The sequence below is a fragment of the Sprattus sprattus genome (assembly GCF_963457725.1).
Source record: "Sprattus sprattus genome assembly, chromosome: 12".
NCBI lineage: Eukaryota > Metazoa > Chordata > Actinopteri > Clupeiformes > Clupeidae > Sprattus > Sprattus sprattus.
In genome coordinates this window covers 29,950,884-29,963,911 of record NC_137910.1, presented here as the reverse complement: position 1 = coordinate 29,963,911, position 13,028 = coordinate 29,950,884, and the positions used below count along the sequence as shown (strand labels likewise).

General features: G+C 43.5%; 1 protein-coding gene across 1 annotated transcript in view; it reads left to right on the top strand.

The window, feature by feature from the left end:
- Positions 1 to 362: 362 nt before the first annotated feature.
- The window catches only part of col2a1b (collagen, type II, alpha 1b), a 43,450-nt gene continuing 30,784 nt past the window's right edge, over positions 363 to 13,028 (top strand). Inside the window, exons 1-9 of the mRNA XM_080848942.1 lie at positions 363 to 629; positions 4,204 to 4,413; positions 5,723 to 5,739; positions 6,142 to 6,174; positions 6,969 to 7,001; positions 7,125 to 7,178; positions 8,985 to 9,086; positions 9,757 to 9,834; positions 12,101 to 12,145. Coding sequence (XP_080705068.1) covers positions 536 to 629; positions 4,204 to 4,413; positions 5,723 to 5,739; positions 6,142 to 6,174; positions 6,969 to 7,001; positions 7,125 to 7,178; positions 8,985 to 9,086; positions 9,757 to 9,834; positions 12,101 to 12,145 — 666 coding nt within the window. The 5' untranslated portion in view covers positions 363 to 535. The remainder of the gene's footprint in view (positions 630 to 4,203; positions 4,414 to 5,722; positions 5,740 to 6,141; positions 6,175 to 6,968; positions 7,002 to 7,124; positions 7,179 to 8,984; positions 9,087 to 9,756; positions 9,835 to 12,100; positions 12,146 to 13,028) is intronic.

Here is a 13,028-nt window from a genome sequence, read left to right as displayed (position 1 = left end):
AACAGTGGCCGATTTAGACATCATAAGCGTCAGTCTTGCATTTGCATTAAGGACACGGAGACGATAAAAGCAATTTCATGCGGCACCGGTATGCCTAGCAGACGCGAGACAGGTCGGAAGAGGGGGAGGGTTGAATGCGTTGGTGGAGAGAAAAAAAGTAAACTTTTGGGTACCCCTTTTCAGTAGCACGTAGAAGGAGGGGTTACGGGAAAGTGGGACTTCTGAGACAGAATGGGAGGGAAGCGGGGATTCAGATTTCAGCTTGACAGGGGGCAGGGGCCGGACTGATATTTGGGAATATACGAAGTTCCATTGAAAGCACTGGAGACATAAAACTGCAGTACCTGGCCTGAAGCGGTCGGTACTGAGATTCTGCAGGGGCCCAGCGTTGGATTCCCATCTTTTCAGGAAGGTTGACTGTATGGTTCGCTTCAGTCACTGGGAACACACACACTAAAACAGCGAACCGCGTCTGCACCCTTAGCCCCTTCATCTTTTTCTTCCCCCAGAAGCCGTGCATGTCTAATATTTAGACATGTTCAGCTTTGTGGATTCCAGGACTTTATTGCTACTTGTAGCAACACAAGTCGTGCTATTAGCCGTGGTCAGATGTCAGGAGGAGGATGACCGTAAGTTGCAACATAACTTTTCTCACAGATTTAAATTGGTTTTAAATGTTTCAGTGAAAAAGTCAGGACAGAGTCCTTACTGGAATTTCTCAAACTGGAAGTGTTTGTTTTTCTCATGTGTTCTGACAAACGACGTGTTGAGATGTGAGAGTGCCTTTTTTTCTCTCAGTTTTTCCGGGCTAATTCTTTTTTAATCTCTACTAATTATTAGTTCTGACAACCGGATTTAACATCGTATTCATTATGGCGTTGTAGCTCTATTATTAGCTTTTTAAAGTTGAAATGAATTCCTTTATTACTGTTTGGAAATATTCTGAGGCAGCGAAAAGTGATCTGATTGGCTTGCTGTTAAGACTTTTTGAGTTAATTTCTTGGTGCTGTCTTGATTATTTCAGTATTACACGTTTTGAGTTACAGTGAGGCATCTCACATAATTTTTACTCTTAAATTCTCAGACAGATAGATTGTGTTTGTAGCGTGACGCCTTTATCGAGCAAATAATTACTTTTTAAAAACATAATAAAGATGCTGTTTTTGTTTTACAAATATCCGCTGATATGTAAAGGTAACGCGATGCAAAGTGTGTGCTGATATAGTGCGGTCGTGATAGACCATGAGAGCTCAGATTTAACCGTCTCCCAGCCCCCTACCAAAGTTGCGCAGGACACCTGCGGCGGTGCGGCGGAGAAATTCTCAAAAAGCTGGGGAAGGCTTCTCTTCCCGTTTTCTTTTTTTCGTCGGATACATTTGTTAAAAGTAGACTTTTAAAACGAGAGGTGGTCAGGCTCAAGGGCCTTCTCTGAAGAGTTCACATTCCACAGCTGTCAGAGGGCATGGGGGCGAATCCAGGCTTGTTAAAGCGCAAAGGTGGACTATAACGAAGATGCCCAAACAATGGAATAACCCTGAAAAACGTACATATGCGTTCAAACACAGCATCGTGGTGCTTCTTCAAGATCAAGCATACCAATGGATCCCAAAGAATTTCAGGCCTATTTATTGGACACGAGAGCTTGTTAATAAGTAGAAAATTATTATTGCAATTTTGTTGGTTAATTAATCGATTCATTGGATCGATGTATCTATTTCACTTGATCAATAGTGTATGGTGAAGGTAATAGATATTGGTAAGTTTGGCTGAACTGAGTGTTCCATATGATTTTAGTGTTTCCATCTGTTTTCTATATCACTCACAGGCTGTGACAGTCAAGGCATAGAGAGAGAGAGTAAGATTGTCTGGCTTGGAGACTACTGGAAAAAGTATTATGAAAACAGAAGGGGAGGGAGTATTATTATGATTCAGCTAAGGCACATTATTTTTCACATAAGGCTTGAGACACTGCTAGGCTCCAAATTAAGCACACCAAAAGAGGTTTGGGTGGTGGTTTTCAGTGTGGAGTGAAAAAAGAAAAATTGCACACTTTTAAGAGAAAAAAAAAGAGACGCGCAATTGCAGGCTCAGGTTACCCTCGCTCTCAGCACAGAGGCCCCTGGACATAAGGCACGTCGCTCTTTCCTAAGAGCTACTGGGGGAAATATTTCAGGGACGTGCTAAGAAGCCCCAAAGAGGCAGGAGGGTGCTGACTCCCTGTTACCCCAGCCTAGTAGGTTTCAAGGGCAGCCTGAAGTCTCGGAGGGAGCCGAAGTGGCCAAAAGTGCTAAAGCCATGCCATATGAACCCATCTTTTCCTATGTCGCAGCAATATCTTCCATAGCTTGACTGCTGTCGTCCAGCAGGATAGGGATTAGGGAGAAGCCTCGCTTCAAGCAGAGCACTCCAACACCTGTGTTCAATTTGGAGCTTTCCTCCTCCATTTCCCTGCACTCTGTATAAAAAGAATGGAAGTGAAGTGAAGGGGAGCCCACTGAGAATAATGACCGAGCTGGCAGGGATAGGATATAGTCACTTATACCTGTGAATCGTCCAATTTGAAAGTCAAAGTCATAGGCAAAGTAATGAAACCATTATTTATATTTGACATTAGAATTTATCCCATGAGACTAATGTTGGGCAAACCTGGGAGGTATGCCAATGAACCCTGTCGATTCTCCATTCTTGTGCATGTTTGGAATGTTTGGCAGGGCCATGAGTTCCAGATGAGGGATAAAAGTGCCCGTGTATGAATAAAGTGAAAGCTTGTGAATTGCCCGCTCTGTCCTTTTCAAGAAAGACCCCATTCATGGTCACGGGGGTCCGTTAGGTTACCTAGAGCTGCACAGGCCTCTAAGGTAAACAGAACTACTGTACTTGCTCTGTTGATGCTCCCCTCCTCTTCTCAATGCCCCTGCCTCCTCCGCTTCTCGTCTTACTGGGACTCCCTCAGACAAAGATCTGAATGTTTCCATGTGGCAGGTGAAGGTGTCAAAGAGGATGTGTGGTTTCATGAAAGTCAGCACAGTCAGCGTTCAGGATTCTATCGAGATCCCCTTCGAATTTGACTAGGAGCACCACAGCATATCTGACACAGGTTCTGTCGGGTGCATTTTAAGCCAAAAAGGTTTACCATCTTATCTTGTATATACTGATAAAAATGAACATTTGCCGTTTCCCTATAGACTGAGTTTTTAATTATTTGGCAAGCCTCGTGTGCACCCAGGACATTTTCCATTTGACAGCGATAGGGCATCTTGGCATGGAGTTCATTCTTATAAAAAAGTGGATGGTTCCGGTCAGCATCCTCAACTTGCTTACCTTTTGGTGATGCAGCCAGACACACACTTGTCAGAGAGAATGTAATGTTTGTGGTTTCAGCTCATGTATGCAGTATTTAGAACATGATGACGACAATAGGTACCAGAGGACTTCCTGAACAGGCCTGGAAGTGAGGAGACACAGAAGTGAATACAGTATTGCCATCTTGATATTCACGTTTCTAGCAGGAGTTGTCTGAACTGTTGTGGTGCTGCCACCATGTGGTGGGAGTTTCAAATTGCAAGTACAGGAACAAGTCGGCCAGCTATTTAGCAATTATCATTCCTCAGCAATACTTAGTATGAAGTCATAGTAGAGAGGACACATCATCGTCGAACCTTGAAAAAAAAAGAGAATTTGTGTATACAAAAAAGTTTGTCAATTTATACCATATTTGAGTGAATTTCTGATGGCTTACTGGACAAATACTTTTCTATCATAACCTTTACAGCAACCCATACAGGCTGCATACTTCAGATAGTATAATGGTCAGACAGCACCTGTAGTTATTATTCAAGCCTAATATCAAGAATATTATTTTTGGTTGGTCTTTTTGAGCCATAAAGTACAGGACTATTTAAACTTAGACAATTTAACACTTTAGTACATCTGAGAGAGTTCACAATTTTGAAATATGATATCAATAATTTGTGTTCATTGTATCTGTGCAGTTTTACTATGCATTGAATGAACTGTAGAATGATGACTGTTTTACATTGTGTCTCTCCCTTGTCCTGCCCCCTCTGTGTCCTGACATGGCACACACACACACACACACACACACACACACACACACACACACACACACACACACACACACACACACACACACACTCACACATACACACACACACACACACACACACACTCACACATACACAGAGGAGGACCCTGGCAGCTGCCTTCAGGATGGCAATCGCTATAATGACAAGGATGTGTGGAAGCCGGAGCCGTGCCGCATCTGCGTATGCGACACGGGCACGGTCCTGTGCGACGACATTATCTGCGAGGAGCCCAAAGATTGCCCCAACCCTGAGATCCCATTTGGAGAGTGTTGCCCCATCTGCCCCGAGCAGCCTCCTGTCGTGAATGGTTGTAATTTATTTATTTTATACCCACATAAATAAATTACCTTCAAATTCATCTTGTTCCTTCTTGGGGGGTGTTAGGGAAAAAAACAACCTCCCAATTGCCAGTGGATGCACACCTCTTCTTTGAGGTTTTTGGTGAGTGTCATCCACATTGGAGTGATTGGAGGCGTTTTTTTTCGCACCCTAAAAAAGAACAAATGAAGACAAACTTTAAGAGTAATGCAAAGAATGGCACTTCTTACTTAGGAGGTTCGCAGAAATGCTTCTTTGACATGATTTTTCCGAGGCTGGTTCACCTTGGGCCCCATCTTGTTTGGATATTATTCTATTCCCAGTATCAGGAACACATGTGGGAATCATTATGAAAATACCTTACTTTACCAGACACTGTGTGAGTTTCAGCAGCAGTCTAGGAGCCCAGCCCTACACCCCTTAAAAAGGGCAGCAGAACTAAAAGGGAGAGGTTTTTGTGAGATAATTTGGCAAAATTTGGATGACTTCTGTCATTTTAATCTTCACATGGGCGTAGCTTCCCGCACTAGAAAGTTAAAGATGGAGTGACTGTGAGAGTTTCCAAATCAAAATAAAGCCTTGAAATGTGTAAATTTGGTATCTTGGGAAGATTTATGCATTCCTTGTAACGCGACACAGTCAAACCCGTCAAAACAGCATTTTTTGAAAGCAGAAGTGCCAATTCTTCATGAAAGCTTTTATAACTGCTTTATACTGTTAATCGTGGTCATTTGCTTTGCCTATAACTCAACATACTTCAAATGTCACATGTTAATTACTTCTATATCAGGCTACTTAATACATTTATGTTATCCACAGCTATACAGCTGTGTTTTCATCTTAAAAATGTATGCCAATGTCATGGTATATATGTTGATCTTGTTAACAGGATACATATACATGCTATTTTCATACACAAGCCACACACATTACCTAAGACTCATGACCATGTGTAAGTACATTAAAGCTGATAATTAGCTGACCACTTCATATTTAATAGCAGCCACTCTTTATTCCTGCTTCGCTCCTGCCTTTCGGCTATTTCCCATGGCGATGGTGCTCAAACACTTTCAGGTTCAATGGGCTATCTGTGCCATCAAGGCTGGCAGGTTCCTCATAGTAGCAGACCATACTATCCTTTTGGTGTCTTCAGAGAAAGGTTTCTGAGTGAGGCCACAGTATATCTCAGACAAGGTGATGGGACAGTGATGTAGATTTAGTGGTATAATCTTGTACTGTGCTAATGAATGTTTTCCTCCTCTTCTTCTGCTTCTTGCTGATACTGCCGGACATTACAGGGGTACCAGGTGCAAAGGTGAGAATCGTTGAGAAAGATCTTTTGTGGATGTTATTGTGTTCCAAGCTAGAATTAGATCTCCGCTTGGCCCTAGTAATGCAAAGGAGCTAGCCAATGTCTTATTTTCATGGATTAGGTTAAGTGATAGTTTGGGATGGCTGGCAGTATAAATGTGACAGAATTAAAGGACAAGAAAGCCCACTAAAATTAGAATGCATGTGCTGTGGATGTGCTGTGTGTATTTTTAATTAAACTTTTATTTAAAAAGTGTTATTCTTTTCATTAACTATGAATGATCTCTTTATTTCAAAACATTTTGATAGTTTAATGCTTAGAAATGGAGCAGGGACAAGGCTTTTGATTTGTACGTGTGTGATGGCTTTACTGCCCTTGCTGATTCCTCTCCATCTTTCACAACAGGGACAGAAGGGTGAACCAGGAGATATCACAGATGTAAGTCCACATGATCTAACCCAGAGATCGCTCTCCTTCTTTAATGAACCTGTGCTGATTAGATCAGATCTATTAGGGGGCTATCAGGATAAATGACTCAGCTATTTTTGTGCTGATGGCAGCCAACCTGTGATGCAATTTGCGCATTGTTTGTGTGTGTGTGTGTGTGTGTGTGTGTGTGTGTGTGTGTGTGTGTGTGTGTGTTTGTGTGTGTGTGTGTGTGTGTGTGTGTGTGTGTGTGTGTGTGTGTGTGTGTGTGTATGTGCAGAGTGTCTGTGTGTGTGTGTGTCTTTGTGTAATTAGATGGGAATTGAGAGCAGGGGAGCTTTAGCTGTTCCATTAGGCTGGATAGGCCACACAGGGCAGGCGGACAGCCAAACCAAACAAAGCCCGTACTCTGAGCACCAGCCTCTATCAGAGCCAGAGAGAGAGAGAGAGAGTGAGTAAAAGAGAGCAAGAGAGAGAGAGAGAGAGAGAAGAACGGACCTGCCTGTGCTGTACTGCCAAGCACATGGAAAGAGTTTAGCTAGCCCTCTGTGGATAGCAATCATTTCCTCACCCAGTAAATAGCATTGCATTGTTAATGGCTGAGGGTTCGTCAACACAGCAATTAACGTCGGAAGTTATTAAATAATCTTCTAAGAGAGGAGGTATGAAGAAAGGTTTCATTCTAAACACTCTGCCTGTGAAGACTGATGCTTATGTCACAAGTTGTCAGCTGTGCTGACACCACTGAAACCCTCATCACTGATCCATAAGTTGAATAATAAAATATGTGTGTTTTTCGCCTTCAGGTTGTAGGACCAAAAGGACCAGCAGGACCCATGGTAGGTTGAAGATTTTTGTCTGAAATCTTCTGGGGAATTTATGTGACTCAGAAATGCAAAGTTTGCTTTGAAATGACCTGTCTAGTTTGAATGTGTGACTACTCCGCCTGTCTTCCTCTGCAGGGACCCCCAGGAGAACAGGGCTCACGTGGAGACAGGGGAGACGCCGGAGAGAAGGTGAGTGTTTTCTTTGTTTTCTTTTCACCTTGTAACACCCTTGCTCTGTCCATCTCTGTCTGGCTGAGAAGAAATGCCACTGCATTGGGCTCTGTGTCTGTGTGCAAATGGCGTCAGTCAGGCTGCTCTACGTGGCTTCTAGGGATGGGATCTGAACCCTTTCATCGACTGTGTGTGTGTGTGTGTGTGTGTGTAGGGAGAGGGGAAGGGGGGTTGGAGTGTTCTCCTCGCTCCCTGTTGTTTCCATTAGACTGTGTAGTCTGCTTTAAGCGCAGGTTTGTTCAGCAGATGTGTGAGCGGCAATAATACTCACACACACACACACACACACACACACACACAAAGTCCTTTGGCTGCAGTGAAGACCACATTTAATCAGCGTGTGGAATCAGTGTAGCTGCACAAGGATGCTTTGATCGCTGTGTTCATTTTTATAGCATTTGAGTGCATGTCAAAATGGCTGTTGGCTGAGCTATTCGCATAATATACTCCTGATGAAACTGTGGAAGCCGCAGCTGACAAGACCATATGACGGAGAAAAAAACTGAAAATGACATGAAAGGTGTGTTTTTTTACTTGTCAGTGGATATTGGCTTGTTGGTGGTAGTGCTGTCTCTTTGTGATCAAGCTTGTCCTTGTGGAGGGCGTTGTTGAGAACGTGAATAGGGTTCTTTCTGCAGTAGCATTAGTGAAGTGTGAACAACAGATAAATATTTGATCAGTCTATCAACACATTCTCTTCATCATAAATGTCATGCTTTTTTTACTGTAGGTAATTCCATACTGTGTTATACACTTTAGGCACAGTTCTTGTGCATGCTTTGAAATACTGTTATGAAGTGTAAAAATTCTGAAATGTTCTCCAAGTTTCACTTGACTATGGATGGTACTGCAGAGTGGCAACATAAAGACAAAACCGCTTGGTGTCGTTTAAAAACAATAAGAGCCCCAGATGATCTCAAAACATTAAAATTCACGACAATTCATAAAAACATGAATATACCTAACTTTATCTAATTGCACTTTATAAAGGGGGGGGGGGGGGGGTTGTCATTATTTAGATCTTTGAGCTAACAAGAACTTGTTGAAAGTGTGTGGGAGGTCCTATAAGTTGCCTTGGCTGAGCTTTCAGCACATGATTGCAGCCAGTTGGAAGGTTTAATATGTTAACATTTATTTTTAAAATTTTTTAACAGTAAAACTTTTACATATTATAATAATTTAATAACAATACTGTATATAATTCATTCATTAATTCTATAAATAATACTGTTTGAAGTGTGAATTTCTTGTGCTCATAGCTATTAGAATGAATTAAGTATTAAACTGCCCACAGGACACATTCTTCAATACACAATCTAGTGGCGTGTTCTTCCACTATGTGACAGTTTGTACGACTGTAAGACTTCTTCCAGTTCCCAGTGTACAGTTTTCAGATTTCACCAGCAGCAGGATTATCAGATTAAGAAATTGGAGAAGAGCAACCCACTTAAGTAGTAATTTAAACAATTCTGTTAATTACCCTAAGATTGAAGGAAAACTGTCTACACTCACATATTTAATTGTCTGTTGTACATTGACTTTGAGAGAAGTCTGTAGAAAGTGTAGATTTCAGCAGGCAAAGCTTTTGAACAGAACTGCTCTTGCCAGTAATGAACATGTCTTCTGTCTCACTGAAATGTGCCCGCTTGCAAGCAAAAAACATTCTACTTTTCACAAACCATTCTTGCTTCTCAGCCCACTGCTGCCATTGATCATAGTAGTTCTTCTTTTCAATGTCTCATCCTCTCTCTTTTCATGTTACAGGGATCTCTTGGCCCCCGTGGTAGAGATGGCGAGCCTGGTATCCCTGGTAATCCTGGCCCCCCAGGACCACCCGGACCAAATGGACAACCTGGCCTTGGTGGAGTAAGTATCCAGAAAGTGGGAATGCAGGTCTTTCTAAAGTCCCAAACCCAGTACATTATCACTTTGTGAAGTTCTTTCAAAAGTCACACTCTGTCGCTGCATTGGTGAAACTAGCCTATGAGATCTAGCCACTGTGAAAGAAAACATTTGCAAGGGTTGAGTTTGTGGAAACTGTGGTGAAAAGATGAGGGGAAAGTGGGATTGGAGTGATTGGGGTTACGGGGGTATTCTGTCCTGATGAGAGCAGGGAAAAGAGGAGAACACTGGGGACAACAGGGGGTAGGAAGATAGACGGGGCATTGGGGAGGGGGTTCTCGGAAACACAAGAGGATCCTTTGTTGAGCAGGGAAATGAAAACTCTTCCCGAGATCCCTGAGCTCACAAACCCAGCCTGAAAGTAGTATTTTTAGCCAGAGGAGTAGAACCTGATCTCATAAGGCTTTGCTGACAGACAGAATGTTAATCGAGAGTAAGTTGACAATGAAAATGTATCTGTTGACATTTACCTGTTAAAGTAAGGACCATGTTTTGCATTTATAGTTTTGCGAACAAACCAGACCGCCAAAGATTGTCACGGTGAAGTGTCTTTGTCCACAAGAGGGAGATACAGCTGGCAGTGCTGGCGACTCTTTGAAGAAAAGCTACTCACAAGGTTGTTCCTCTTTTGCAGAACTTTGCTGCTCAGATGGCTGGCGGTTTTGATGAGAAATCTGGCGGTGCCCAGATGGGAGTGATGCAGGGACCTATGGTAAGAAAAAGATCTGCTTCCTCATCATCTTATTCACTGTGATTCATGATGCAAGACAAACGAGGATGACAAGTTTGTGTCAAATCAATAGAAGGAGTCTTCCTTCTTCCAAATACAAAATGTTTATCTAATCCACCTACAAAATCTAGCACCCCCTAGTGTCTGGATGAGACCCTGCAACAACGTCACGTGTTACAAAATCCATACTTATGCCAAGGACAGTGTGGCAAAATGAACTGATGAATAAGTGTCAGCTTTCATCAAGGTCTGAAAACCTCAGAGAATGCCAGCATGCTGGCATGGAATGGCGCGTCACTTAAGAGTAATGTGAGTATAGGGAGTTATTTTGGTTCATTTCACCACAGTCTTGGCCCTTTAAAGTAAGGCTCGAGACGACAAAGATCCGGGCCTGTTGCAGAGCAGCCGTGCTGTTCCATGTGAATTTTTTGTCTTTTTTTCTGGAGGCTGCGGTGTCGAGAGCCAAAGAGATGCCTCCCTGCTTTCATCCCCGTGTGGAGCATGTCTTTCCACAGCCAGACCGGAGTGGAAAGAGAAATAAATCAAACTCTAAAGATGCCAAATGCACTGATTTGCCCCCATCACGCTGCTCCAGCCCCCACATCCACCCCACACTGTATCCTTTCACACAAACCCCTGGAGCCTAGGTGCATACCCCCATCAGGCCATCTCCCCACAGTAACCTAAGCACCCCCCCCCCCACAAAACCAACATTGCCATCTTGGCCCCCACCCCCCCCTGGTTCACACAGAGACCCATTGAGAGGCCAGCTCCAGTGCATGATGGGAACCCGAACTCTGGCCTGAAAAGCTGACTTTCATTCCCCTCTCGGAGAGCAGCGTCTGGGCCTCCACCCGGACGCTTTCTTTGGACGCCGTGTGGAATTCCTGCCATCGCTCCCAAGCACACAGAGCTGCGAGTGTGATGTCCTGAACGAGCCTCAGTGTCCAGAGTAATATTGACTCTGACTCAGTCACCATATTCAGAAGCAGCCCCCACCCCAGCAACCAACACGTTTGAAGTCCTGAATGGCTCCATAGCAAGCGAAGGACTGTTTAACTTTAAAGGAACTGCTGGATGAATGAGCACCTTTTTTTCTTCTTCATCTCCTTCTTTTTTTTTCTCTCTTGGCTTGGTCTCAGTTGAGCAAGCCGAGGGCACCTTAATGATTTTTTGGGGAGGCGGAGGTGGAGTGAGATCTGCCTCATCACCTCTCCTGAATGTGAGATATCCCTTGGCTGAGTGATGATGCGCTGAGCCACACAAAGGATTACCTGCACTGGATTACACTGTCATGTTCTCCCTGTCAGAGACTCTTGTTGGGAGGTGATTAAGACTCAAAGACTCTCACGGCACAATGTCTCTGTGTCTGTTCCGGGGTGCTGTGTGTTCAGCTCTCGGCTCGGGTGAACCAAGACTTTTGATTTGATTTTTGGTTATGGTGCACCGCTCCCTTGAGGCCTCCAGCAAATGTGCGTTATGATAGGGTCCGTGGCATGTCATTCATCCAACCCATCTAGGGTGCACTTACGAGGGGTACAGGAGTCACAGAAGGATCACACCTCCTTCACATCAGTCTCCACCGCCCGTGGCAGTGACCTCTTTATTACAGAGAGGGAGCGAGGGATGGGGGAGTGAGAGAGATATGGAGAGATAGAGAGGATGGGGTGAAGAGGAAAAGATGAGTGTGAGGTTAAGTGAACGAGAGAGAATGGCAAGCAGCCAAATATACAGTGTGTGTGTGTGTGTGTGTGTGTGTGTGTGTGTGTGTGTGTGTGTGTGTGTGTGTGTGTGTGTGTGTTAGTGAAAAACAGCTAGATGAAGATAGTGGCTGACTGCCACTGTGGAATTCCTAACGATTTATGGTTCTGACAGACGGGCAGGCTGCTGGGTTGTAGCCACCGCGGGGCAGAGCCGGGTAGCTGACTTATTGGAGATAGAAGAGAGAGTTGACTGAGCTCTCCCCTCCTCTCCTTTCCTCTCTACTCTCCCTCCTCTTCTTTCCTGTCCTTCATTTGTGCAGGAAGACATATCCAATGAATAGCCAGCGTTTTGGATACATTTGCAAAGATTGTAATGCAGGCAAAGTCTTCAGTCTGCGTTTCTACAGTCTGATATATATAGCACCATCTAAACTTGCTTTTATCTGTCTCTCTTCTAGCAAAGTCAGCAGTCTGTGTTTATACAGTCTGATATATGTAGCACCATCTAAACTGTCTCTTATCTGTCTCTCTCTTTCTTCTCTTAGGGCCCAATGGGACCTCGAGGACCACCTGGACCCAGTGGAGCTCCTGTAAGTATCTGTGAAATTGTTTCAAAAAGACTTCTGGTGTGATTTTACATACCAATAGCCAGTGTTGTACCTGAACGCGTTCATCAACGAAAGTTCATGAACTCGTTCATAATTTTGGTGAACGTGAACTGAACGTTCTGTATTATTGCCTGATGAACGATACTGTGAACGCGTTCATTCTGGTGTCTGTGAACGGCACGGTCACTCTTTTTAATTTCGTTCAATAAGGTGCCAGATTTCTAGAGACTTCCAGGCGAAAAACACACATTTAACAGTCCTGTTTCCAATCGCTGCGTGTGCTTTCTTTTACTCTCAATGCCTGGCAAGTGTGAGAGCGCCGAAGTTGCATAGAGGCCGAAAGCGGTATTGCAGACATAGATTTAGATTTTTTTTTAGCTCGCAACATATTGAAAAAAAGAACTGAACTAGTTCATTTTTTGGAGCTGTGAACTTAGTTCAAAATTTGGAATTTTGAACTATGAACTGAACTAGTTCATTTTAAAATTTGCGAACTATGAACTGAACTAGTTCATGAAGAAAGTGAACTTTCCCAACACTGCAATAGCAGAGGTCCATTATAATGTGAATCTACATTAAAGAAGAGTTGTTAATCAAAGTCTAGTCTCTCTTGACAGCCAAAAGGCCATATATTTGTTCTCCGAGGATATATGAGTATCATTATATGAGTATCAACAAAAAAGGGCATCGCATAGAGTTACTCAAGAGACACACAACCACAAACACACACCTACACACATGCACATGCATGCACAGCTTTGTGTGTCTTTATGTGTGCAGATCACCGGAGGTAGAAGTGGCACTGAATACTTTTATCTTCCAGCTGCAGGCTGCAGGGCTTTTTCCCTCCCACAGACATGCAACA